The 26,248-nt window shown below is 45.3% G+C and overlaps 1 protein-coding gene across 3 annotated transcripts in view; it reads left to right on the top strand.

Moving 5' to 3' along the window:
• The window catches only part of LOC111979474 (rho GTPase-activating protein 21), a 98,687-nt gene that overhangs the window by 40,784 nt on the left and 31,655 nt on the right, over positions 1-26,248 (top strand). For 2 of the 3 annotated variants that reach the window (XM_024010048.2, XM_024010047.2), the window contains exons 5-8: positions 528-620; positions 3,165-3,243; positions 3,344-3,398; positions 10,537-12,205. In XM_024010048.2, the coding sequence (XP_023865816.1) occupies positions 528-620; positions 3,165-3,243; positions 3,344-3,398; positions 10,537-12,205 (1,896 nt within the window). Of the gene's footprint in view, positions 1-527; positions 621-3,164; positions 3,244-3,343; positions 3,399-8,014; positions 8,682-10,536; positions 12,206-26,248 lie in introns of those variants that run through there. The other variant, XM_024010049.2, reaches the window with a different exon arrangement.

Below are 26,248 nucleotides of genomic sequence, written 5' to 3'. Positions count from 1 at the left end.
TCTCTCTCTCTCTCTCTCTCTCTCTCGAGTGCTCTTTCTCTCTGGCGCGCTCATCAGGAAATGTCTTCGAAACAATTTATGGTTGTGTCTGGTAGCCATTGTCCTGTTGTCCTGGCTGCTTCACATTCAGAGTGCGTCCCAGTCTGGGTCGCGTTGAACTGAGAGTTGTAGGTGGAGCAGTCTTGCCTGTGTTCTCTGCTCTTAGTATAGGGTATTGTAGGTCTGCTAAGGTAATCTGAGGTCAGCAATGTGCCATTCTAAAGGGAAACTAACTAAGCTGCTCTCTAGGAACAGGGTCAAAGAACCCTGCTTTATGATATCCTATAGTACTAAAATATAAAATCTACTCAAACTATCAACTAACATTTTGGGACCGTCGACAGTGGACTAATGAAGAAAATGATTTTGAGTGGGCAAATACTGTATGTAGCATGAATTGATTGACTGTTATGAGCAGAGACGGTATGTGACTACCAGGTGACCTCCAGAAGAAGGCGTTGATGATGACACTTTGTATTTGTTGTCAGGGAGACAACGGCACAGGCTGGAGCCAATGGACACCATCTTTGTGAAGCAAGTGAAGGTGGGTGGTCCTGCCGATGGCGCTGGACTCTGCACAGGTAACTGACCATGTTACACCCCTGAAAAAGGGGAGAAAGAATCACGATAGTGATACGGAATGTTTACTCATTGAACGTTTAGTGCAATCATTTTACATAAATAACACATTTTACAGAACAACAGATCTACAGGAACAATAGGTTTGTAGGGTACAAGGCTTATTCAAGTCACAGCAGTATACACAGTAATTCACTGAAACAGATACTAATTTCAATATAACTGTCAAGCACAAAGCTTTAACTCAGTAACCATAACTCAATTTATCAACAGGCAATAAAGTGTTTGAAAAACAATTACACAAATAACGCTGCAAAAAATCTTATTAACAGCGCATTCACAATCGACATAAAATGGCAGCTACGTAGCAGTACCTAGCAGTACGAAGCTAGCTGCAACCGAGCACGGCTCATGTTACTCTGCAAACTTAACTAACTTCTTCAATATGTTACTAAAACAAACCTTAAAACTCTCTTGACATGTTAGCAAGTTATTACATTTAAATTACTCTTTTTAATCATCAATAACGTACCTGAAAAAGGGTAGAAAGAATCACGAGAGCGTGATACGGAATGTTTAATCATGGAACGTTTAGTGCAATGAGAAAAAGACCGCGAATTCTCCGTGAACTTGAGTGGAGACCAGAGCAATCGATCTCAGGCTCATAGATTAAGAGCATTTAGTAGATCACAGATTAACACTTTTATCCACGACAACATAAAGTAATCAACATAACGTTTACACATTCCTCTCACAATTCGTACCCTTTGTATGCTTGACGGATTTTAACAGAATTATATAAATGTTATCAATCTATCAACTAATACTGAATGCATGATYTTCTTAACCTTAGATGTTTTAAGATCCTCACATACTATGAATTTACTAATACTTTTTAATGTATAACAGGCTATTAGTATTTCCTTTAACCTGTCACAACCACATCTCCAAAAGTAACAGACGGGAGCTCTACCTGTGTGTGTGTGTGTGTGTATGTTTGGACAGGCGGCATCATACAAAGTATTATATCATATTGGAGTTATGACCATGCTGCACCTTATCCTAAACCTTACTGTATTCATTATGATAATAGAACTAATGACACTTGACATTATACTGTTGGATAAAAGCCTCAGCTAAATGGCATATATATACATTGAGTGTAGAAAACATAAAGAACACCTGCTCTTTCCATGACACAGACTGACCAGGTGAAAGCTGTGATTCCCCTACTGATGTCACCTGTTAAATCCACTTCAATCAGTGTAGATGAAGGGGAGGAGACGGGTTAAAGGATTATGTTTAAGCCTTGAGACAATTGAGACATGGATTGTGTATGTGGGGCCATTCAGAGGGTGAATGGGAAAGACAAAGGATGTAAGTGCCTTTGAATGGGGTATGGTAGTAGGTGCCAGGCGCACTGGTTTGAATGTCAAGAACTGCAATGCTGCTGGGTTTTTAACGTTCAACAGTTTCCCGTGYGTATCAMGAATGGTCCACCACCCAAAGGACATCCAGCCAACTTGACACAACTGTGGGAASCATTGGAGTCAACATGGGYCAGCATACTTCTGGAACGCTTTCGACACCTTGTGGTCCATGCCCTGAAGAATTGACACTKTTCTGAGGGCAAAACGGGTGCAACTCAATATTAGGAAGGTGTTTCGTATGTTTTATACACTGTGTATATAGGGCTGTACATAATGTTTTGTTTTCACCTGAATGTATACTGAATATATACTGGGTGTAGTTTTCTGTGTTTCCTCTTTGTGGAGGGTTAGTAGAGGCACAGAGCTCAGCTGACTCAGGCACTCAGTTACTGTAAACACATATCAGGTGACTGATCAAAGCTGTTTCCTCTGCTATTCTGACTGTCAGCCTAGCAGGGAAGCTGCCTCTTACTGAGGGCCTAGCTACTTTCCTCTACCTACCAGCACAGGTTCATCTCTTCAAAGACACATAGGGAAGATCTCAATTACGTACTCCTCCAGTCCTCTCTCTTTGTCTCCTTCTCAAAAACCATTGGATAAGAAAGCCAGAGGTTCCTCCCCTCTGACCTTCTCCTCCAATGGGGTTTAAAACGGAGACACACACACACACACACACATATACCTGCCATTAACACCATTTCACGTATTAGCTACCAGTCTAACATTAATGGTGCAATATGCAGAAATCGCTCCGCCATTTCCTGATTGCTAAAATTCAARTAGTTCACCTAATTTAAGTTTATGACAAAACAAGCAATGGAATGTGTAGMGAATCATTGTACCATCTAAACYATTGTGAAATAGTATATTTTCATTAAACCAAAAATATTGTGTKTTCAGCTGTTTGAAAACCCAAAAGACAAACCCAAAAGTAAAAGATGCAAAAACTAAACTTCAGAATGGGAAGCATAGAACTAGAGCACAGAACAGATCTACCGCTTCTTAGACTTGCTTACAATGAGTGACAGATCTATAACTCACTTTTCTATGTGAATTTGGTCGCRTCGCCCAAAAAGTTACATATCACATCTTCAAACTCTTTCTTATTGTCAACAGGAGACCGGATAGTAAAGGTAAATGAAGCAAGTATCATTGGGAAAACGTACTCTCAGGTCATAGCCTTGATCCAAAACAGGTGAGCACTCAAATATGAATATTTCCCATTGTTRTCAGTGACTGWTTTYCTGCTGGTCTGTTGAAGTTTACAATGTTTGACTTTATCTGTTATTTTACAGTGATGCCTTTCTTGAACTCTGTGTGATGCCAAGAGATGAAGACATACTGCAGCTGGTTAGTTTTTAAAGATCATTACTCCATTGATTTAATCTCTTCCTATATTTGCCCACTGTAAAACAGAAGTAGACCTTATTTCTACTTCTACATCAACTTAGTCGCTATTTATGTGATCAAGGCTTAGAAAGCTGCTCTAGTTTCTCTGTGAAGGGTGTGTGTGTGTGGGGACCGCAGTACTGCTCCAGAGGGGAGGGTGAAACCCTCTCCCTTCAGAGTGCTCTATCTGGGCCTCCTAACCAGGCCACCACACCCTGTCCTCTCCAAGTGCTGCTACTTCTTCTCTGCTGCAGGGCTGGCCTCATTCTGGGAACTGGAAGGGTCACTTTGAGAAATGCAAACAAACAAAGTCATAAATAAACACACTCACTCACACACATAATAAACAAACACACCACGTCAACGCACATACGTGCGCACACGCTCGCACACTTGTAGCGTTGCTAATGTTCGGATTACAAAGGGTTAGTGGGGTTTGAAAACAGCGSCACTTGTGTTTAGTGCCGGTATTACCGATTATCCCAGTATGGCACAAGGTCGGTATGACAATCTGGATACCGCCCAAGCCTAGCTGTGAAGGAGCCAACCTGGGGCCTGCCTGTCACGAGCATGTCTGATGCGGTGCTCTGTTGCATAAGGACATAGTGGGTGAGAGACCGGGACACCGGCAGGAAGCAACCAAGGCCCAGTCTGTAGCATGCTGTAGTTTATGCGTGCATTTAGGCCAGTACCCAGCCACTTACATCCTAAATAATTTCTCCCCTCAATAAGTTAGAAACATCTGATTATCTTGCCYCAGACCTACTAATATTAAACTCTTCCCCATGCCAAAAGTCAAGACTACTCCCTTCACAGAACAGCGCAAACTGGCCCTAACCAAAATAGAAAGAGTGGGGGGGCCCCGGTGCACAACTGAGCAAGAGGACGAGTACATTAGAGAGTCTAGTTTGAGCAACAGATGCATCACATCGGATGAATGGAACGAAAATGRGCCTCAGGATCTAATCACAGTATCTCTGTGCATTAACATTTCCATTGATAAAATACAATTGTGTTCATTGTCCATAGCTTATGCCTGCCCATACCATAACCCCACCGCTGTCATGGTCCACTCTGTTCACAACGTTGATATCAGCAAACCGCTTGCCCACAAGACGCCATACATGCTGTCTGACGTCTGCCCGGTACAGTTGAAACGGATTCTTCCATGATGGGCACACTTCTCCAGCATGCCAGTGGCCATTGAAGGTGAGCATTTGCCGACTGAAGTCAATTACACCACCAAACTGCAGTCATGGGAAGACGACGAGCATGCAGATGAGCTTCTCTGAGACAGTTTCTGACAGTTTGTGCAGAAATTCTATAGCAAACCCACAGTTTTATCAGCTGTCCGGGTGGCTGGTCTCAGACGATCCCGCAGGTGAAGAAGCCGGATGTGGAGGTCCTGGGCTGGAGTGGTTACATGTGGTCTGGTCTGTGGTTGTGAGGCCGGTTGGACGTACTGCCAAATTCTCTAAAATGACGTTGGAAGCGGCTTATAGCAGAGAAATTAACATTCCATTCTCTGGCATCAGCTCTRGTAGACATTCCTGCATGCCAATTGCAGGCTCCCTCAAAACATCTTTGGCATTGTGTTGTGACAACTGCGCATTTTAGAGTGGCCTGTAATTGTCCCCAGCACAAGGTGTACCTGTGTACTGATCATGCTGTTTAATCAGCCTCTTGATATGCCACACTTGTCTGGTGGATGCTCAGATGGATATTCAATGTCTGCTTTAAAACGTTTTTTTTTTTTTACTGATCTACCAATATGTAGCCGACTTTGCGAGGCATYGGAAAACATTATTGTTCTTTTGTGGTTGAAATTGACTGCTCGACTGAAGGACCGTTACAATTATCTGTATGTGTGGGGTACAGTGATGGGTTAGTCATTAAAGAATTATGTAAACACTTATTGCACACAGTGAGTCCATGCAACTTATTATGTGACATGTTAAGCAAATGTTTACTCCTAAACTTACACTGAACAGAAATAAACATGCAACAATTTTATTGATTTTTACTGAGTTACAGTTCATATGAGGAAATCAGTCAATTGAAATACATTTATTAGGCCCWAATCTATGGAATTGACATGACTGGGAATACAGATATGCATCTGTTGATCACAGGTASCTTTAAAAAATGGGCCTCGRTCTTGTCACAGTATGTTTGTGCATTCAAATTGCCATCGATAAAATGCATTTGTGTTCGTTGTCCGTAGCTTATGCTTGCTCATACCATAACCCCACCGCCACCATGGGGCACTCTGTTCTCGCCCACATGACGCCATACACGTGGTCTTCAGTTTTGAGGCCGACGTACTGCCAAATTCTCTTTAAAACGATGTTGGAGGCAGATTATGGTAGAGCGACTGAACATTCAATTCTCTGGCAACAGCTCTGGTGGGTATTCCTGCAGTCAGCATGCCAATTGCACGCMCCTTCAACTTCAGACATCTGTGGCATTGTGTTATGTGACAAAACTGCACATTTTAGTGGCCTTTTATTGTCAGCACAAGGTGCACCTGTGTAATGATCAGGCTGTTTTATTTTTATTTTTTAAATACACCTTTTCTCCCCAATTTTTGATCTTGTCTCATCGCTGATTATCTTGGCATAGGAGAAATGCTCACTAACAGGAATGTAAACGTGTGCAAAAAAAATTTAGAATAGCTTTTTGTACGTATGGAACATTTCTGCTATCTATTATTTCAGATCATGAAACATGGGACCAGCACTTTACATGTTTAATTTATATTTTTGTTCAGTGTATATTGGACAAATGTAAAGATGAGTTCTCTTACTAACTCTGAACTCCACACGCAATAATTAAGGTGGTGCCAGTTCATGTTAATGCAATCCATCTCTGTACAGTCCTGTTGAGAAAGACTGGCTGTGTTAACACAGGTGCCACCCTAGTTGCCCGGTCACACCTAGCCTATTGTCAACTGTAGCACAAAATGCCCATCAGCTCAATGAATCCAYCTCTATTATCTAAATGCTGAGCCTATTAACACCGGCTTGTGTTGGAATGTTTACCTTACCAAAGGCTGTGGCCACTCCCTGTCTCTCGTAGCACAGATTAGCTTGAGAGAGATTACAAAGTTATTGGCCATGGGGGCATTGAGCGAAAAATCTGTGTCAGATATAAATAGTTGAGCTTGATCTTTGTGCCACCAGGGCTGAGCAGAGAGGCTGTGAGGTTCAGCTTGCGTTGTGCTGCCATTTTATTTTAATTTAGCACAGGGGGCAGGCAGAAATAGGCTGATGTCAAATGGAGATCAGGTGATGCCAGGGGCCTTTCAGGTTATTATTAAGAGCTGACTCGGTTAGCAAATGTGCATTATCAAATTTTTCTGATGCAGTGACTGTAGGAAATGAAATTAAGCCACCTAGTGGCATTGTGGGAGTTGTAATGAGTTTTGTGCTCTTGGCAGCCAGTCTCATGGACATTCTCTCATCTTCACCTTCCTTCCCCCCTCTCTCTCTCCATCTCAGCTGTTCCTGCGGTGCAGACTAGTCTTGCCTTTTATTTATTTATTTTTTATTTAACCTTTTATTTAACTAGGCAAGTCAGTTTAGAACAAATTCTTATTTACAATGACGGCCTAGGAACAGTGGGTTTAACTGCCTTGTTCAGGGGCAGAACGACAGATTATTAGCATGTCAGCTCGGGGATTCGATCWAGCAACCTACGGTTACTGGCCCAACGCTCCAACCACTAGGCTTCCTGCCGCCTTACATGTCTCCCTGTGTATCTGGGATTTGAATGCAGTTGAAGGAAGCCTAAATTACATTGCCTCTAAGAAAGTAACCTGCTTGTGCCTCCACTCTCATCATTAACTTTTCATGCGCACTGGCTACTGGCAACTAGAGGTGCTTGCTATGCACTCTGCTGAGGTTCAGTAGGAAGGTAAACTCAGTTCTCTGTGTAATGAACATAATATGTACACGTAACAGAACGAGTAGTACTCACACAGTGGGGGGGTGTTGGTTCATACAATGGGTGAACTGGCCTGTTAAGATGTTTCACAGGAAGCCTGTTAACGCTTCAGTGCCTGATGCCTTCAAGCTGGTATGCGTCATCCTAAAAAAGCAGAGCTTGTAAACCTCCCTATTCCCTTTGCTTCCTCTCCGCCGCTACCCTCCTCTTTCCTTTTCTCCATTCCCATCGGCTCAGCCCTCTCCCTCTTCCCATCCCCCGCTTCTCTTCTCTTCTCCCTCCTCCCCTTTCCTTAACTGTGTTGCACATCTGTTGCGCTAGCTAGCGGACACCGGTCCACGGTGCTTGGCTACCTGAGCGTATGGAGGGGCTAGCCGAGCAGGTAGCGTAAGGAGCTCCTGGTGTAGCCGTCAAGACGGGGGCTGTCAGCCGGAGCTGGAAGATTAGCACCGTGGCTCGCTGGGTGACTGACATTATAGCCTGAAGGAGAGACCCTCATACACACACAGGCTGCTTGGAAACAAGTTACATACAGCGTTACATGTCGACAGCAGTAACATCATTGGCTTAGCATGAGAGAGCGTCTCTAAGTGAGGGAGCCGGGGAAGGAATGAGGGAGGTCCTGAAGCAATATATCATCAAACCAGCTGTAGTCAGCTGACTGCCTCTGTGTTGTGAACAGGTTGATGCTGCCTCGAGGAGGAGAGGGAGGGAGAGCAAGAGAGAGGGAGCAGAAGGGGAGGGGCAGCAGTAGCATCTGAGCTGAATGTATAGTACAGCAACCGCTCCTGTCATGTGAGCAATACCAAAGGGAGCGAGAGTGAGGCAGGGACAGAGAGTGGAGGCAGCAGTTCATTCATTGAGTGGTGTAACCTGGCTKCTGCAGTCAGATGGAGGGAGCAACAGAGAGATGGAGAACTCCCAGAGCTGTGGAAGGCAGCAGGCTTCCTCTTCTCCTGACCCCTACACCTCGCCCAGGACAGACTGGCTCACGCAGGTGGCATCGCTAATGTGACAGTCCTGCCACTGCCGACGTGGGCTCCCTTTTTCCTCTTTCTCTCGATGCCGCCGCTATGATGGATTTTTTGCGCTTCGACTCGAGCCCTGGCGTCGGCGTTCCAGACGAACACTTCTTTCTCCAGTGGCGATCTGTTCTCTCCTTTTTTATGATGCGTGTTATTTTCTCTGCTTGCTAGCCTTTTCCCTATTCTTCTTCTCTCCCATCGTTGCCGCCTCTCACTGCTCTCGCTTTCTCTGCTGCTGTAACGGCAGCCTTTTTCACTGGAGACCACTGATCTGGTAAGCGAGCAACAGCAGGGAGGATAACAATCACTCTGCATGTTGATGTTGTGTTTCCCCGTCTCCTTTTGTCTTTGTCATGCGTGTTTTCGTTTTGATGTAATGTACTGTTCTTACATAGATGCTTTGCTAGCTAGCAGTGTCATTCATTCGATTGCCATGTTAGTAGGCTAATTGTTGCTATGTAGCCCTTAGCTACGGGCGGGTAGGCAGTGATTCACCGTGCCCGCAGTACCTGTTAGATGAGGCAGCAGACAGAGCTGGCACCTTGGAGCCTCGCCCCTTTCTGATCCTGCAAGCCATCTATTCCTGTCTACGTCTTTAATGGCACCCTATTCCCTATATAGTGCAGTAGTTTTGGTCAAAAGTAGATCACTATATAGGAAATARGGTGCTATGGCTTTGGTCAAAAGGGGTGCAATACATAGGGAATAGAGTGCCATTTCGGACGAAGCCAGTGATAAAGGCCTTGGCCCCTGAACTTTCCACTAGTGCTCTAGCTATTGTTGAAGGGAGGGGCGAGCGTTTATAGAACTGATTGTAGATACAGTAAAAGCTTGCATAGCTTTACGTAAGAACCGTAATACGACACCRGGTTGGGTTTAAAGTCCAACCAATTGTGACGTGTTATTTTTGTGCGCTTGCTAGTTGCAAGGCAAACAGGAAATGCATATGGAATGGCGTTTGACAAATGGACGAAGGCTGCTCAGCCAGCCGTATGGAATCTACCACTATGGAATCTATGCATGTGTGATCGTGGTCTGCTGGCGTGCCGCTGGAGTGTTGAGCTAACGTTGAGCTAACGTTAAGCTAACGTTAAGCTGTCTGGGAATATGAGAACGGAGGTTAGATTTAGTGCGGCGAGGACCGTTGTAGGTGCTGGGCTTCCTCTGCCCCCCTCTTTTTCTGTAAGTCTCAGACCTCGCTCTAACAGTGCCAGTGCTGTCAGCCAGAAGGTGGGTAAACCAAACAGATAGGCTACCTCCCTGTGTGTCACTGTTAGGTCTTGCATGCCAGTCTCTCTTTCCTTCTTTCTTCCAACACATCTGTTGCTTCTTGTCCACTCCATTCAATCACAGATCACCTGACTAGCTCTTCCCGCTGGCTGGCTACTCAGTAGGGTTGGACAGAATAGGACTGTTTCTGTTTGATCTGACATAATAACAGAAATTAGTAGAAATCAAGTTCCTTGAAAAAATTATTGGATAATTTGCTCAAGACCGTTTTGCCAATTATTTTGACAGTGGGTGTCATGCTTTTTTGCTGCGTTTCCACCCTGTGTATGTACAATACAGGTGTTCATTACTTTAACCCACAAGTGTTCATTGCTTAAATCCACCTTGGAATGTTTTTCCAGTCTTCTATGTGGGTGTGTGCACAGTGCGGCAGAACAGCATGCTCTCGTTGTGTAGTGAACAGTACCCAGAGAACGAGCTATCTAAATATGGAGCGAGCAGATGAATGCTTGTGACTCTCCTGACTTGCTACACGCCTCCACACTCTCACACATGCTGCTCCCTGTCTGCCTGCCTTTCCTAACCACACACACGGCACCTAGCATTATTCAACATTCACTACCACAGTTCTTTACCATCCCTTAGATGCAATGTTGAATATGACACACGTGCTCATCCTATTTTGCTGCTTTCCCATTTGCCCTAACTCTGAGATGTTTTCAGATCTGAAGGATCAAGTCTAGATATAAACATTGTGGAGTAGTTTACAAATCTGCAAATATTAAAKGGGTAGGGCCAAGGGGAATGGGTAGGGCCAAGGGGAATGGTTAGGGAGTGAATTGAAACCAGAGGACACCGTTGTTGTATCTGACCCTTTTCTCTCTTCTTTCTCGCTCCAGGCCTACTCCCAGGATGCGTACCTCCGAGGCCGTAGTGCCTACAGTGGAATTGCCCGTCACATCCCCGAACCGCCCCCCATATGTTACCCCAGAGTAGACTGTAAGCCCCCGGGGATGGCCCAGGCTACAGAGACCCCCTCTCCGGTGGGGGTACAGGGAGCATGCCGGGGGCCTGTGGGGGCATCACCACCCGACCTGGGGTACCGCATAGAGATCCCCGTGCCCCCGTCCCCTCCTCCTCCTGCACACCCGTACTCCAAATCCCAGACTGTGGCATGCATGCGCAACAACAGCGTGAGGACTGTGGTAGTTCCTCCAGAACTGGGCCGTATGGGACCAGCTCATAGAGTAGAGTACGGCCTGGTAGGGCCCTCTGACCCTGGCATCATCAGAGGGCGACCTGGGTCTGTGTCCCACTACCCCCTGCCACGGAAAACAGACATCTACCCCTCTGGTGCGAGCCGCCTCAATTATGGCGCCCCAACACCCCACTACCCACCCAACTCAAACTCCCCCAACCCCGGCTCTCACCAAAACATCGACTGGCGGACGTACCAGACGTACAGGGAGTACATCGACAACAAGGGTATCCATGCATACGGCAGCCGTACCATCCAGGAGAGACTAGACAGCCTGCGAGCCGCCAGTCAGAACACCTTCAACTCCTCCCACTACATCCCCCGAGGGGGTTGGGGGCCCGACCCCAAGGGCCTCCGACGCAGGAGCACCTCCCACGACCGCGCCTACCACGGACCCCCGCCCCCTTTCCACCACATGCCCCCTCGCAGCTCTTCCCAGGACCGTATGAGTGTGGCGGAGCGGGGGGTCCACCCCAGGAACTGGCCCCCTCGTAGCGTGTCCCAGGATGAGTTTACCCACAAGTCCCGGGCCCGCTCCTCTGACTATGTGGACCCTGCGGATCTGGGCCGTCCCATGGTGGACAGACGGGGCTACGGTAGCAGGGTGGACCAGGGTACATGTCCAAGCAGGCASAGCCTCTCCAAACAGGCTGCCCATCATCGACCTCCTGCAGGATACGGTAGGGACAGTCTCCGGGTGGGGCCAATGTCTAACCCTGCCCTCCACACTAATGGACCAGAGCAGCACCAGCCTCACAGTGCCCCTAACATGCCCCAAGACAGACCCTCTCATCTGGGGAAGAATCTCAGCTTGGAGCAATCCAACACTGATGAAAGAGCTGGTGTCAAAGGTGTGAACCATGTGAGCCAGAGTAGGGGACCGGCAGAGACCATGCAGCCACCAGTGGAGGTGCCATGGAGACCGGTGGCAGCGGTGGTTGGCCATAGGTCCTCTTCCCTCTCCGCTCCCCATCAGAGACCGCAGAGGCCTGGGATTTTCAAAACCTCTTGCCAGCACCCTCGACCAGAGCCCCAAGTGAACGGGCGTGGCCCCTCAGCCTCTGAGTCGGGTGTGGTGCTCAGGGAGAAGCCTCCTGGGTCGGGGAAGAATCCCAGTCCCCTACGCCACCCTTCCTACATCCTGGCGGTGAACGAGGACGACGGCTCGGAACCGGCAGCGGGTGCGGTGTGCTGGCTGCCCAACGATGCGCGGCGGGAGATGCACATGCGGCGGCTGAGCGAGAAGCAGGAAAAGCACCAGACCTGCTCCTCCAACCTGGACGAGTCCCTCGACTCCATCCCCTTCATCGGTAAGAAACAGAGCACTAACTTCACGGTTGCATCCCAAATTGCTTCCCATTCTCTATTTGGTGCACTACTGTACTTCAACATTTTTATAGGGAATGAGGTGCCATGGTTGTGTGAAAGTTCCCAGAACATTCGTTAGGTTGTGGCAAATGTTCTCGTGCACAACATTATATATGCCTGATGTTGCAAGAACTGTCCCATAACGTTGCGCTCACAAATTTCAAGCGTGCGTACATTTTACGTATGGGTGATCCTGGGAATCGAACCCACTATCCTGGCATTGCAAGGGCCATGCTTGTTTTGGGGAATCTTCTGTGGTGGCTGTTACAGATGTTGTGCACAACATTTTAGTGAATGTTAGGAGAACATTCCAAGGATATTTCATTTAAAACATTTCTTGAAATATTTGTATTTATTTTTATGTTCTCATTCTAATGTTAGGTAAAACACTAACTATAACTTAATGGGAATCTTAGCTAATGTTCTGGGAATGTTCCCGGTTTGCTGGGTAGGTCCCGATGTACAGATTGGGAGGGAAAGGAACATGGAAGGGGAGGAAGGAAGGGGATGTCGTTCTAGTCTAGATTAGCAGACTAGAGCATTTTTTTGCAATCTGAAAATCGTTAGATTTAGCAACATGGTTTTATAGTGTTTTTCATTACATCCATGATGTTTACCACCAAATCAATCTCCTTGGCTGGATGTACAGTAGTATGTTAAGGAGCTTTGGTGGCAGGCAGGAGTGTCACTGGTGGTTTGGCTTAGTTTAGCTGCACTAGAGTGGGACGGTATGTGGGAGAGTGAGAGATTACACTACTCCATTAGTTTGTTGGATGTCATCTTCTGTAATAATAATTTTAAAGTCACACTCTAAATATGCTCCCAACAATTATGGGTTAAACACTCTTTTTGGGGTGTGTGTGAACTCAGGCTTTTCACGGGATTTCATCTTCCCCAAAAGTATCTGTTCCCCATCCCTATGAGTAGAATAATGGTCAACCATGATGTTGATGGTGATAGGAACATGTTTCCCCGTAAGAAGTGCTCTCTAAATGTCACTCCCACTAAAGTCAGAGTAAAAGGATTACTTTTCATGTTTGTGCATTTTCCTTTTATCTCCATTTTGCTGAAAAAGCTTTTCTCTCAGCACAAACAGCTGAAGTAGACTTCATTTCCTTAAAGGGACAGTCGGATAAAAATGTAGCCTTTTCTGATTATCCTATCCTTACACCGAGCTCACAACCTGCAATATGCATGTTATTTTGTTTTAGGAATCAGTCAAGTTATTTTCTTCAATCATGTGGACAACCAGGACATGGATTTATTATTACCTAATTGAAGAGTTGGGTCAGGATGTACCATAACTAAAATTACGTAAACATATTTTACTGGGCCATTTTGATCAGTAAGGTAGAACGCTCCTGTTGGCTGATCCACTTAGTGTTCTGGAAGGACACTGAAGAATATTAGGCCTGATTCCGACTTGTGTAYCCCTTTCTTACGCAAGTCTTTCCTATGCACTTCTCAGGAGTTGGTATTCAGACTTATCTTGTGCAGGTGCGTAACGGGCTTTGCAGGCGTGGTTCCCTTGCGTGCGCTGAATACATTTAAGGATGCATTTCCTCTGCCTTTTCCTGGTTGCTAAAATTCGAATAGTTCGCCTAATTTCTTTGTGACAAAACAAGCAAGTTAGTATAATATAGTATAGAGAATCATTGTACCATCTAAATCGCTGTGAAATATATTTTCCATAACCAGAAATCATGTATTTTGAGCTGTTTGAAATCACAAAACCGAAAGTAAAGAGGCAAACACCTAAGGTAAGAACGGTAAGCATAGAATAGATCTACCGCTTCGTAGACTTGCTTTCGATGAGAATGACAGATCTATAACACACATTTCTGTGAAAAGTTACATATTGCAGCTTTAATTCAACCGCTGAAAAACCTCCCACTTGCTGACCAAAAGATTGGATTCATTCATCCTGAAATTTGTCATGTTCAAGCCATGAAATATTGGAAGGTGGAACATTTTTAAAAATAAGATTTGAACAATGGTCCTATAAATCTCCCCTAATCCTCACTAATCATGGAGCTGTATGACAACGGTCCAGTCATCGTGAACCATGCGCCAGGCTCCAGGTTTAACCTGCTACGTGGTCTGAGTTCCATAATGATTCAAATAGGCTACATGTACCAAATTATTGCACAACGTTAGTCTAATCTGATCCACTAATGCTAGCAACCCTCAGGAACAACTACATAGACGTGACAGAGGAAAGAAAGGTGAATGGAATGTTGCTTAATGTAAGCTACAATTTGAAGAAAAGTGAGTTATACATGTATGTAGATATTAATGACGGTGGCTCCCGATAGTGGCTAATATTTAACATGATGCAAATTGTAAAATAAAAAGATGAAAAGCCTGGGTATATAATTAAAACATTCTAAACTACATACATCAACTCAGCAGTTTCAGCCCTACGGAATCCTATAGCTTGGCAGGGCTTTACAGTGCGACCATTTTACTCGCATATGTGCCTAAATATTTTGCTGTACGAATGTTTATTTAGGAACACCAGTGCGCATTGAAAAATTAAGGGACCTAGCTTTAATACCTCCAAATATTTTGCATTGTGCTCCTAAATTTCCTTGTGCACCTACATTTTTCAACTTAGGCGCACATGTACTCCTTGTAAAAAAGGTCAGCTTAGACCTCTGCTCGGCTCTCTAAAGTTCATCCACGTAAATTATGAGGGAACACAATAAAAATTCTGGATACCGGCACAGCTATTTATTGCCTACTTCACTGTGGAAAAGGGGCCACCATACATGTCATTTTGATACGATTTTCAGTTTGCTTCCATATGACTGGTTTCACGTTTGTCTCCAGGGTTCATAAGGAAAAATCATCTAAAACAATGTGCATTTACAATCCCCTTCTCCAAAAGGATTTCTCATATACCTAGATCTCGAGAATGCTGATATTTTTATCGGGAAAAATAAAGGTGATTTTGTTCCCGCTTGGAACCGGCAGTTTCGCACGACCTTATTCAAATCAAATTTTATTGGTCACACAAACATATTTAGCAGATGTTATTTGCGGGTGTAGCAAATGCTTAAGTTCCGAGCTCCAACATTGCAGTACTATCTAACAGTGCAGTAGAATCTAAAAACAATTCACAACAATGCTCACATCTAAAAGTAAAATTATAGAATTAAGAAATATATAAATTTTAGATGGCATTGACTAAAATACAGTGACATTGACTAAAATACAGTAGAATAGAATACAGTATATAAACTCACCAAAAAAAGAAACATCCTCCCACTATCAACTGCGTTTATTTTCAGCAAACTTAACACGTGTAAATATTTGTATGAAAATAAAAAGATTCAACAACTGAGACACAAACTGAACCAGTTCCACAGACATGTGCCTAACATAAATGGAATCATGTGTCCCTGAACAAAGGGGGGGTTCAAAATCAAAAGTAACATTCAGAATCTGGTGTGGCCACCAGCTGCATTATGTACTGCAGTGCATCTCCTCATGGACTGCACCAGATTTGCCAGTTCTTGCTGTGAGATGTTCCCCCACTCTTCCACCAAGGCACCTGCAAGTTCTCAGGCATTTCTGGGCGGAATGGCCCTAGCCCTCACCCTCCGATCCAACAGGTCCCAGACGTGCTCAATTGGATTGAGATCCGGACTCTTTGCTGGCCATGGTAGAACACTGACATTCCCGTCTTGCAGGAAATCACGCACAGAACGAGCAGAATGGCTGGTGGCATTGTTATGCTGGAGGGTCATGTCAGGATGAGTCTACAGGAAGGGTACCACATGAGGGAGGAGGATGTCTTCCCAGTAACGCACAGTGTTGAGATTGCCTGCAATGACAACAAGCTCAGTCCGATGATGCTGTGACACCGCCCCAGACCATGACGGACCCTCCACCTCCAAATTGATCCCGCTCCAGAGTACAGGCCTCGGTGTAATGCTCAGTACCTCCACTGCGGTACCGTCGATGTGGATAGGGTTGTGCTCCCTCTGCTGTTTCCTGAAGTCCACAATCAGCTCCTTTTGTTGATGTTGAGAGGTTATTTTCCTGGCACCACTCTCCCAGGGCCCTCATCTCCTCCCTGTAGGCTGTCTCGTCATTGTTGGTAATCAGGCTTACTACTGTTGTGTCGTCTTCAAACTTGATTGAGTTGGAGGCATGCTTGGCCACCCAGTCATGGGTGAACAGAGGAGTAGAGGAGGTGGCTGAGCACGCACCCTTGTGGGGCCCCTGTGTTGAGGGTCAGCAAAGTAGTGGTGTTTCCTACCTTCACCACTTGGGGGCGGCCCGTCAGGAAGTCCAGGACCCAGTTGCACAGGGCGGGGTTCAGACCCAGGGCCCTGAGTTTAATGATGAGCTTGGAGAGTACTATGGTCAATGAACAGCATTATATAAAAACACATAAAAACGAAATACTACGAAGTTGCTTAGGAGCTTGAAGCAGAGCTGCCATATCTGTCGGTGCCATCTTACACAATTTATTTTTATGGTTTCCTCACGCGTAAAGGTGGTTGCATTATGAAGGAATTAAGTCAAGGTCAGAATACAGCGTACATGTAGACACCTCCGCCACACCTTCATTTCGTAGATCCCGACGGAATAGTGGGTGAATAGCATGCTATTCTCATGCTTAATTTTAAGGTCAGAATACGCATAGAGAGAAAAGTACATAAGAAGGGAATTACAGTGAGCTCCAAAAGGGACAATGATATATTTGTTGTTTTGGCTCTGTACTCCAGCACTTTGGATTTTAAATTATACAATAACTATGAGGTTAAAGGGCAGGCTGTCAGCTTTAGTTTGAGGGTATTTTCATCCATATCGTGTAAATCGTTTAGAAATCACAACACTTTTTGTACATATTCTTTTTAGGGGACCAGAAGTATTGGGACAAATTTACTTATGTATAATAAAGTAGTTAATTTAAGTATTTGGTCCCATATTCATTGTACGCAATGACATTAAGCTTGTGTGACTATAAATTTGTTGGATGCATTTGCTGTTTGTTTTGGTTGTGTTTCAGGTTATTTTGTGCACAATAGAAATGAATGATAAATAATGTATAGTGTCATTTTGGTCACTTGTATTGTAAATAAGAATAGAATATGTTTCTAAACACTACGTCAATGTGGATGCTACCGGGATTACAGATAATCCTGAATGAATTGTGAATAATGTTGATTGAGAAAGTTACAGATGCACAAATATCAGACCCCCAAGACATGCTAACCTCTCACCATTACAATAACGTGAGCTTCTCATTKKGKGGGGGGGGGGGGGGGGGGTATGATATTTGGGCATCTGTAACTTAATGTAGTCATTGCTTGCTAGGAATATGGGACCAAATACTAGACTTTTTACGACTTTAATACACATGTAAGTGAATCTGTCCCGATACTTTTGGTCCACTAAAATGGGGGGGGACTATGCACAAAGTGCTGTAAATTCTAAATGGTTCACCCGATATGGATGAAAATACCCTCAAATTAAAGCTGACAGTCTGTACTTTAACCTCATGGTGATGGAGTAGACTCAAAACAAAACATTTTGTCACTGGCCCAATACTTTTGGGGCTCACTGCACGTTCCATTTACGCACGCTTAACTCTGGTCGGAATCATCCCCATAGATGCGTTCTGCAGATGTGTGTTCTATGGAATTGGGGCACAGCGAAGTAGCAGAGATTGGGCATGTACATTTTTAGTATGGCCCATGGGACAGAAGTTAGCTAGAGTTTTGTCCTAGAGCCAAACCCGTATGAGAAGAGACTACACTGTCCAGTGGGTGGTATAAGGGGGTAACTTCCACTTTTTTTTTTATGATCTAATTTGAGCTTTACACATCTGAGGCATTTTGGGATTGAACAGTTGTAGCCTTAAGAATATTGTTTTACCAATGCCTTTAGTGAGCAGTACAATTTGGATGGAATGGAACAGTTGTAGCCTTGAGCCTCTACCCTAGATTTAGCAATAGTGTTTCTTAAATAAGATACAACCATGATTTTTACTGTAAATCAACTCTGTCATGCTTAATGCCAGGGCTTGTTGTTTTACTGAAGCTGCGTTTACACAGGCAGCCCAATACTGATATTTTTTACACTATTTGGTCTTTTGACCAATCACATCAGATCGTTTGCAGATCTGATTGGTCAAAAGATCAGAATTGGGCTGCCTGTGCAAATGCAGTGTGAGGCCTGTGTGTGCTAGTCATGATAAGACTGTATGTAGGTCTATTGTTTTGGACTTTATTCAGGGAACCAAGACTGCAAAGCCCGTTACGCACCTGCATAAGGCTAGTCTGAATACCAACTACTGAGAAGTGCGTAGGAAAGGGGTTGGACTAATATTATTATTAGTAGTAGTATTATGTGACATGCAAACACAAGTTAAAACTTAAAACTTTCCACCTTCTCCACTACTGTCCCGTCGATCTGGATAGGGGGGTGCTCCCTCTGCTGTTTCCTGAAGTCCACAATCATCTCCTTTGTTTTGTTGACGTTGAGTGTGAGGTTATTTTCCTGACACCACACTCCGAGGGCCCTCACCTCCTCCCTGTAGGCCGTCTCGTCRTTGTTGGTAATCAAGCCTACCACTGTAGTGTCATCCGCAAACTTGATGATTGAGTTGGAGGCGTGCATGGCCACGCAGTCGTGGGTGAACAGGGAGTACAGGAGAGGGCTCAGAACACACCCTTGTGGGGCCCCAGTGTTGAGGATCAGCGGGGTGGAGATGTTGTTACCTACCCTCACCACCTGGGGGCCGCCCGTCAGGATGTCCAGGACCCAGTTGCACAGGGCGGGGTCGAGACCCAGGGTCTCGAGCTTGATGACGAGTTTGGAGGGTACTATGGTGTTAAATGCTGAGCTGTAGTCGATGAACAGCATTCTCACATAGGTATTCCTCTTGTCCAGATGGGTTAGGGCAGTGTGGTTGCGATTGCGTCTGTGGACCTATTGGGTCGGTAAGCAAATTGGAGTGGGTCTAGGGTGTCACGTAGGGTGGAGGTGATATGGTCCTTGACTAGTCTCTCAAAGCACTTCATGATGATGGAAGTGAGTGCTACGGGGGCGGTAGTCGTTTAGCTCAGTTACCTTAGCTTTCTTGGGAACAGGAACAATGGTATAATACAGGAAGGCACAATTTATAGTACAATATTTACATATGTATTGGGGATGGGGGGCAAGTGAATAAATTGAGCAGTATACTAAGAGTCTGGTAGCAGCAGTTGTGGTGTGGGTGTGTGCATGAGTGGGTGCATTTGTGCTAGGGTGCGGAGAATCTTAGCAGGTGGTTAGTTCAAGTGTTCAGCAGTCTGATGGCTTGTAGATACCAACAGGCTCAGAGACAGTTTCTATCAGACCTCATGCTCCGATACCGTCTACCCGACGGTAAGGGAGAGACCAGCTCGTGTGTGGGGTTCTTGACGATGTTGCGTGCCATTCCTCAGGCACCGTTTTAAGTAGATGTCCTGGATGGGTGGGAGCACGGTCCCAGTGATGTACTGAGCTGTCTTCACCACCCGCAGGAGGGCCGTACCAGGCTGTAGTGCAACCGGTCAGGATGCTCTCGGTGGCGCAGCGGTAGTATTTGGAAATTTCTTCAGCCGCCTTAGGAAGTATAGACGCTGTTTCACCCTCTTGACAAGAGTGGTGGTGTTGGTTCATGACAAGGCCTCATTAATGTGGATGCTGCAGTCCCGTTGATGTGGATCGGGCCATGTTCCCTTCTCTGCTTCCTGTATTCAACAATCAACTCCTTTGTTTTGCTGATATTGAGGGAGAGGTTGTCATGACATAGTTCACTTACCTCCTCCCTATAGGGTGACTCGTTGTTGCTTATCAGGTCTATAAACTTGGTGGAGTTGGTGTCGTGCAAAGCCACAGTCGTGGGTGAACGGGGAGTACAGCAGATGACTGAGGACACACCCCTGGGGGGACCCTGTGTTAAGAGTCAGTGTGGAGAAGGCGTTGTTGCCAATCCTCGCAACCGGTGGCCTGCCCGTCAGGAAGTCCAGGATCCAGTTGCAGAGGGTGGTGCCCAGACCCAAAGCTCTGAGCTTGGTGTCTAGCTTGGAGGGAACAATAGTGTTGAACTCGGAACTGTAGTCCATGAACAGCATTCTCACATAGGTGTTCCTCTTTTCCAGATGTGTCACGACTTTGTGAATAGCGATGGAAATAGCATCTTCTGTGGATCTTTTGGAGCGGTAGGCAAATTGGAGTGGGTCCAGTGTACCTGACATAAGTATTCACACCCCTGAGTCAGTACATGTAAGAATCACCTTTGACATTGATCACAGCTGTGAGTCTTTCTGGGTAAGTCTCTAAGAGTTTTGCACACCTGGATGTACAATATTTGCCCATGGTTCTATTCAGAATTTTTCTTTTCAACCATTTTTAAGTCTTGCCTTAGATTTTCAAGCAGATTTAAGTCAAAACTGTAACCCTGCCACTCAGGAACAGTCACTGTGTATTGAGTAGATTCACTTAACAGGTTTAACAAAGGTCATGTAAAGAAACACTTTATGGCAACCTTGCAATGAGAGGTTGTTCAGAGATACTTTTGAGAGATGGGGAAACTCCATTGGAATCGTATTAACGCCCATTGTGTACGTTTCCCATGTGTAGTCAATGGACCGTGCGCTGCATTCTGGGACAAGGATAGCGCTCCTTCATGAGGTGTATGGGAGTCAATTGGTCAATAGCTCAAAATACCAACATTGGCATGAATTTCGTCAACAAGAACAACATTGCAAATATTTTCAGAGATGTTAGCTAATTAACTTGTTCTCTTTAATATCGTAGAGCTTTGGAATAGTGACGTTGCGTAATTTCGAGGAAAATAGGCAGGTTTCTCAATTCACCCTGTACTCACCTGGAATKCATTGAAATTAACATCTTCCTTCTTAAAAGTTAATTTGTGCAATTTCTTTCCACCTTCAAATCAATCAATCAAATGTATTTATAAAGCCCTTCTTACATCAGCTGATGTCAGAAAGTGCTGTACAGAAACTCATCCTAAAACCCCAAACAGCAAGCAATGCAGGTGTAGAAGCACGGTGGCTAGGAAAAACTCACTAGAAAGGCCGGAACCTAGGAAGAAACCTAGAGAGGAATCAGGCTTTGAGGGGTGGCCAGTCCTCTTCTGGCTGTGCCGGGTGGAGATTATAACAGAACATGGCCAAGATGTTCAAATGTACATAGATGACCAGCAGGGTCAGATAATAATAATCACAGTGGTTGTCGAGGGTGCAACAGGTCAGCACCTCAGGAGTAAATGTCAGTTGGCTTTTCATAGCCGATCATTGAGAGTATCTCTACCGCACCTGCTGTCTCTAGAGAGTTTAAAGCAGCAGGTCTAGGACAAGGTAGCACGTCTGGTGAACAGGCAATAGTTCCATAGCCGCAGGCAGAACAGTTGAAACTGGAGCAGCAGCACGACCAGGTGGACTGGGGACAGCAAGGAGTCATCAGGCCAGGTAGTCCTGAGGCATGGTCCTAGAGCTCATGTCCTCCGAGAGGAAGAGAGAGAGAGAAAAAGAGAGAATTAGAGAGAGCATACTTAAATTCACACAGGACACCGGATAAGACAGGAGAAATACTCCAGTTATAACAGACTGACCCGAGCCCCCCCGACACACATTATTGCAGCATAAATACTGGAGGCTGAGACAGGAGGGGTCGGGAGACACTGTGGCCCCGTCCAATGATACCCCCGGACAGGGCCAACCAGGTAGGATATAACCCCACCCACTTTGCCAAAGCACAGCCCCCACACCACTAGAGGGATATCTTCAACCACCAACTTACTATCCTGAGACCAGGCCGAGTTTTGCCCACGAAGATCTCCCCCACGGCACGAACCTGGGGGGGCGCCAACCCGGACAGGAAGATCACGTTAGTGACTCCAACCCACTTAAGTGACGCACCCCTTCTAGGGACGGCATGGAAGAAGACCAGTAAGCCAGTGACTCAGCCCCCGTAATAGGGTTTGAGGCAGAGAATCCCAGTGGAGAGAGGGGAACCGACCAGGCAGAGACAGCAAGGGCGGTTTGTTGCTCCAGTGCCTTTCCGTTCACCTTCACACTCCTGGGCCAGACTACACTCAATCATAGGACCTACTGAAGAGATGAGTCTTCAGTAAAGACTTAAAGGTCGAGACCGCGTCTGCGTCTCTCATGGATAGGCAGACCATTCCATAAAAATGGAGCTCTATAGGAGAAAACCCTGCCTCCAGCTGTTTGCTTAGAAATTCTAGGGACAGTAAGGAGACCTGCGTCTTGTGACCGTAGCATACGTGTAGGTATGTACGGCAGGGCCAAATCGGAAAGATAGGTAGGAACAAGCCCATGTGTAATGCTTTGTAGATTAGCTGTAAAACCTTGACATTAGCCCTTGCCTTAACAGGAAGCCAATGTAGAGAGGCTAGCACTGGAGTAATATGATCAACGTTTTTGGTTCTAGTCAAGATTCTAGCAGCTGCATTTAGCACTAACTGAAATTTTATTTAGTGCTTTATCCAGGTAGCCGGAAAGTAGAGCATTGCAGTAGTCTAATCTAGAAGTGACAAAAGCATGGATGAATTTTTCTGCATCATTTTTGGAAAGAAAAGTTTTTGCAATGTTTCGTAGATGGAAAAATGCTGTCATTGAAACAGTCTTGATATGTTTGTCAAAAGAGAGATCRGGGTCCAGAGTAACGCCGAGGTCCTTCATAGTTTTATTTGAGACGACTGTACAACCATCAAGATTAATTGTCAGATTCAACGGAAGATCTCTTTGTTTCTTGGGACCTACAACTAGCATCTCTGTTTGTCCGAGTTTAAAAGTAGAAAATTGAATGCCTTCGAGCCAATCACTTGTGTTGTGTCAAGGTAGTGGGGGTATACAGAAAATTTGGTAAAGGACCAAGTCCATATTATGGCAAGAACAGCTCAAATAAGCAAAGAGAAAGGACAGTCCATCATTACTTTTAAGACATGAAGGTCAGTCAATAAGGACGTTTTAAAGAACTTTGAAAGTTTCTTCAAGTGCAGTTGCAAAAACCATCAAACGCTATGACCAAACTGGCTCTCATGAGAACCTCAACAGGAATGGAAGACCCAGTTACCGCTGCCTCAGAGGATAATTCCAGTAGAGTTACCAGCCTCAGAATCTGCAGCCCAAATAAATGCTTCACAGAGTTCAATTAACAGACACATCTCAACATCAACTGTTCAGAGGAGACTCTGTGTATCAGGCTTTCATGGTCGAATTGCTGGATCGAATCAACTACTAAAGGACACCAATAAGAAGAAGAGACTTGCTTGGGCTAAAACACGAGCAATGGACATTAGACCGGTGGAAATTTGTCCTTTGGTCTGAGTCCAAATTGGAGATTTGAACGGATGATCTCTGCATGTGTATTTCCCATCATAAAGCATGAGGTGTACGAGGTGTTATGGTGTGAGGGTGCTTTGCTGGTGACACTGTCTGTGATTTATTTAGAATTCAAGGTTCACCAGCATGGCTACCACTGCATTCTGCAGCAATACGCCATCCCATCTGGTTTGGTCTTAGTGGGACTATCATTTGTTTTTCACCAGGACAATGACCCAACACACCTCCAGGCTGTGTAAGGGCTATTTTACCAAGAAGAAGAGTGATGGAGTGCCCTATCAGATGACATGGCCTCCACAATCTCTCGACCTCAACCAAATTGAGATGGTTTGGGATGAGTTGGACCGCAGAGTGAAGAAAAAGCAGCCAACAAGTGCTCAGCATATGTGGGAACTCCTTCAAGACTATTGGAAAAGCATTCCAGGTGAAGCTGGTTGAGAGAATGCAAAGAGTGTGCAAAGCTGTCAAGGTAAACGTATTTGAAGAATCTAAAATCTAAAATGTATGTTCATTTGTTTAACACTTTTTTGGTTACTACATGATTCCATGTGTTATTTCATAGTTGTGATGTCTTCACTATTATAAAATACTAAAAATAAACAAAAACCCTTGAATGAGTAGGTGTTCTAAAATGTTTGATGTACATTTTTTTAAAAATATGTTTTAGATGGGCTTGGTTAAAGTCACCCGTGATTGCTTCCGGGTAAGAGGTTTCTTGCTGGCTAATGATCTTGTAAAGTTTGCTAAGTGCCTCCGTTGTTTGCTTGTGGCAGTGTGTGTACACAGCTGTGATGATAACACACATGAATTCCCTTATATATAGGCATATAGTGGGGTCGTCATTTTAGCACCTCCTGGTCAGGTGAACAGGAGCTCACAATGTTTTCAACTACTGTACACTACGCTCCCCCCAAATCTTACCAGAAGCCACCGTTCGACCCTTTTGGAATATGGAAAAGCCTTCTGGTTGAATTGTAGAGTCGAGTGTGTTGTCCGTAAGCCACTTTTGAGGAAAAACAAGACACAGCATTTCCTGATGAACCTCTGCGATTGAAGCCTTGCTCTGAGTTCACAAAGTTTATTTTCCATACTAGGAAGAGGAGGCTGTGTAGCCTGTCTTTTCAAGCCAGCTTTGAGTGCCCCTTTCCTTTCTTCTTTGCTGGCATTGCCTTAGGTCATCTCGGCCAGGAGCCAATGTACTATTCCAGACTGAGGCTGAGTGTGTAGCTTCCGATTCATGATTTATAAGTGTTTGTCGGTCGTAGGAAATTATTGCACGAACATTCTAAGCAAACAAAGTAATAATTTAACACAAAAATAGTCATAAAGCAAAGTCGAGCTGGAATTGCCAATAGACGCGCACCGCCCACCGCACCGACATCTTGATACCAGACTGCCTTACTTACATTATCTCCCATGATGATGATGGTCTTTATTTAACCAGTTAGAAATATATTTCTGTGTCATCTAGCATGTAGCAGTTACATGTCTGCCTGTCATGGTCCGTCCATACCACCACTGCTGGTAGTGAATCAGGCAGGCAGGGCCAAGCCAGGTGCAGACAAAGCAGACAGTTACAGTTAGGAGGGAGGGTGATGGAGCAGCCACAGCACCACCACTCTGGGCCTGGTGCCCATGATGTGATCCAGAGAACAGAGGACTGATTGACCAGGCCTGACCAGCCCCTCAGGCTCCCATCAATGACCCGTTTGAAAGGTCAGGCAGGCAGGCCACTGTCTGTACGGTAGGGGCTCTCAGCTCTTGTCATGTGAGGTCAGATCCCATTCCCATGGCCCACCCGATAGTGGCAGAGAGTGGCAGAGCCGGTTGGTCACTAGTCGTCTTTAGCTTTCTTTAGCTCTGGTCCAGGTCACATTCTTTTCTTACCCTCTTGGATCTAACAGCTGATACGTGTCAATGTCTGGGTTTTATTGGAATCTAAAAAATGACTGTTACTGGAATAAGATCATCCATCGCCTGCTTAGTTTTTAGTTTTTAATATTTTAGAAATTTTAGTTCCAGTTAATCGTTTTGAGAGTTTTCAAATACGATCCCACGTTGAGGATTTATCTTCCAAAGTTTCACCTTTTGAACTTCGCAAGCAACTTCAGGACTTGTGGATTGGGTCCAGCACTACCAGAGAAGCTGGCATGTTGTTTGCATCTGAGTGAGGAGCTCCGGTCCTGTGCCAGTCCAATTATGGCCAGGCTAGGTGTGGTGAGGGTCATCCCCCAGGACTGGTAATCCCTCCCTGGGAAGCATGCTGCTGGTGGACGGGCTGGCCATGGGGCTGGGGCCCTGGGCTTGGCTGGACAAAGGGGGCTGGTGCAGGGCCTGCCAGGAGTGTGAACGCCGCTACCTGACGCTGGAGGAACCAGACGGTGTGTTGAGTTGCACAGACGGGGGAAGGGGGCGGTGTGTAACCTAGAAGAAGTCCAGTTTCTTGTATGCAGTTATTTTGCGTCTGAAAAAGTTGGGTGGTTGGTGGTATCTTTTTGTAGCTTGTATAACGGCAGCTCTTTGAAGTAGGCGGCATTAATGGGGTTGTTGTACATTTGGCCCATGTTGTATAGCTGTACTGGGTGAATATTAGATCTAAAGATTTGACGG

Source organism: Salvelinus sp. IW2-2015, linkage group LG19 (assembly GCF_002910315.2).
Source record: "Salvelinus sp. IW2-2015 linkage group LG19, ASM291031v2, whole genome shotgun sequence".
Lineage (NCBI taxonomy): Eukaryota > Metazoa > Chordata > Actinopteri > Salmoniformes > Salmonidae > Salvelinus > Salvelinus sp. IW2-2015.
Note: the sequence above shows the minus strand (reverse complement) of the source record. Positions and strands in the feature narration are given on the sequence as shown.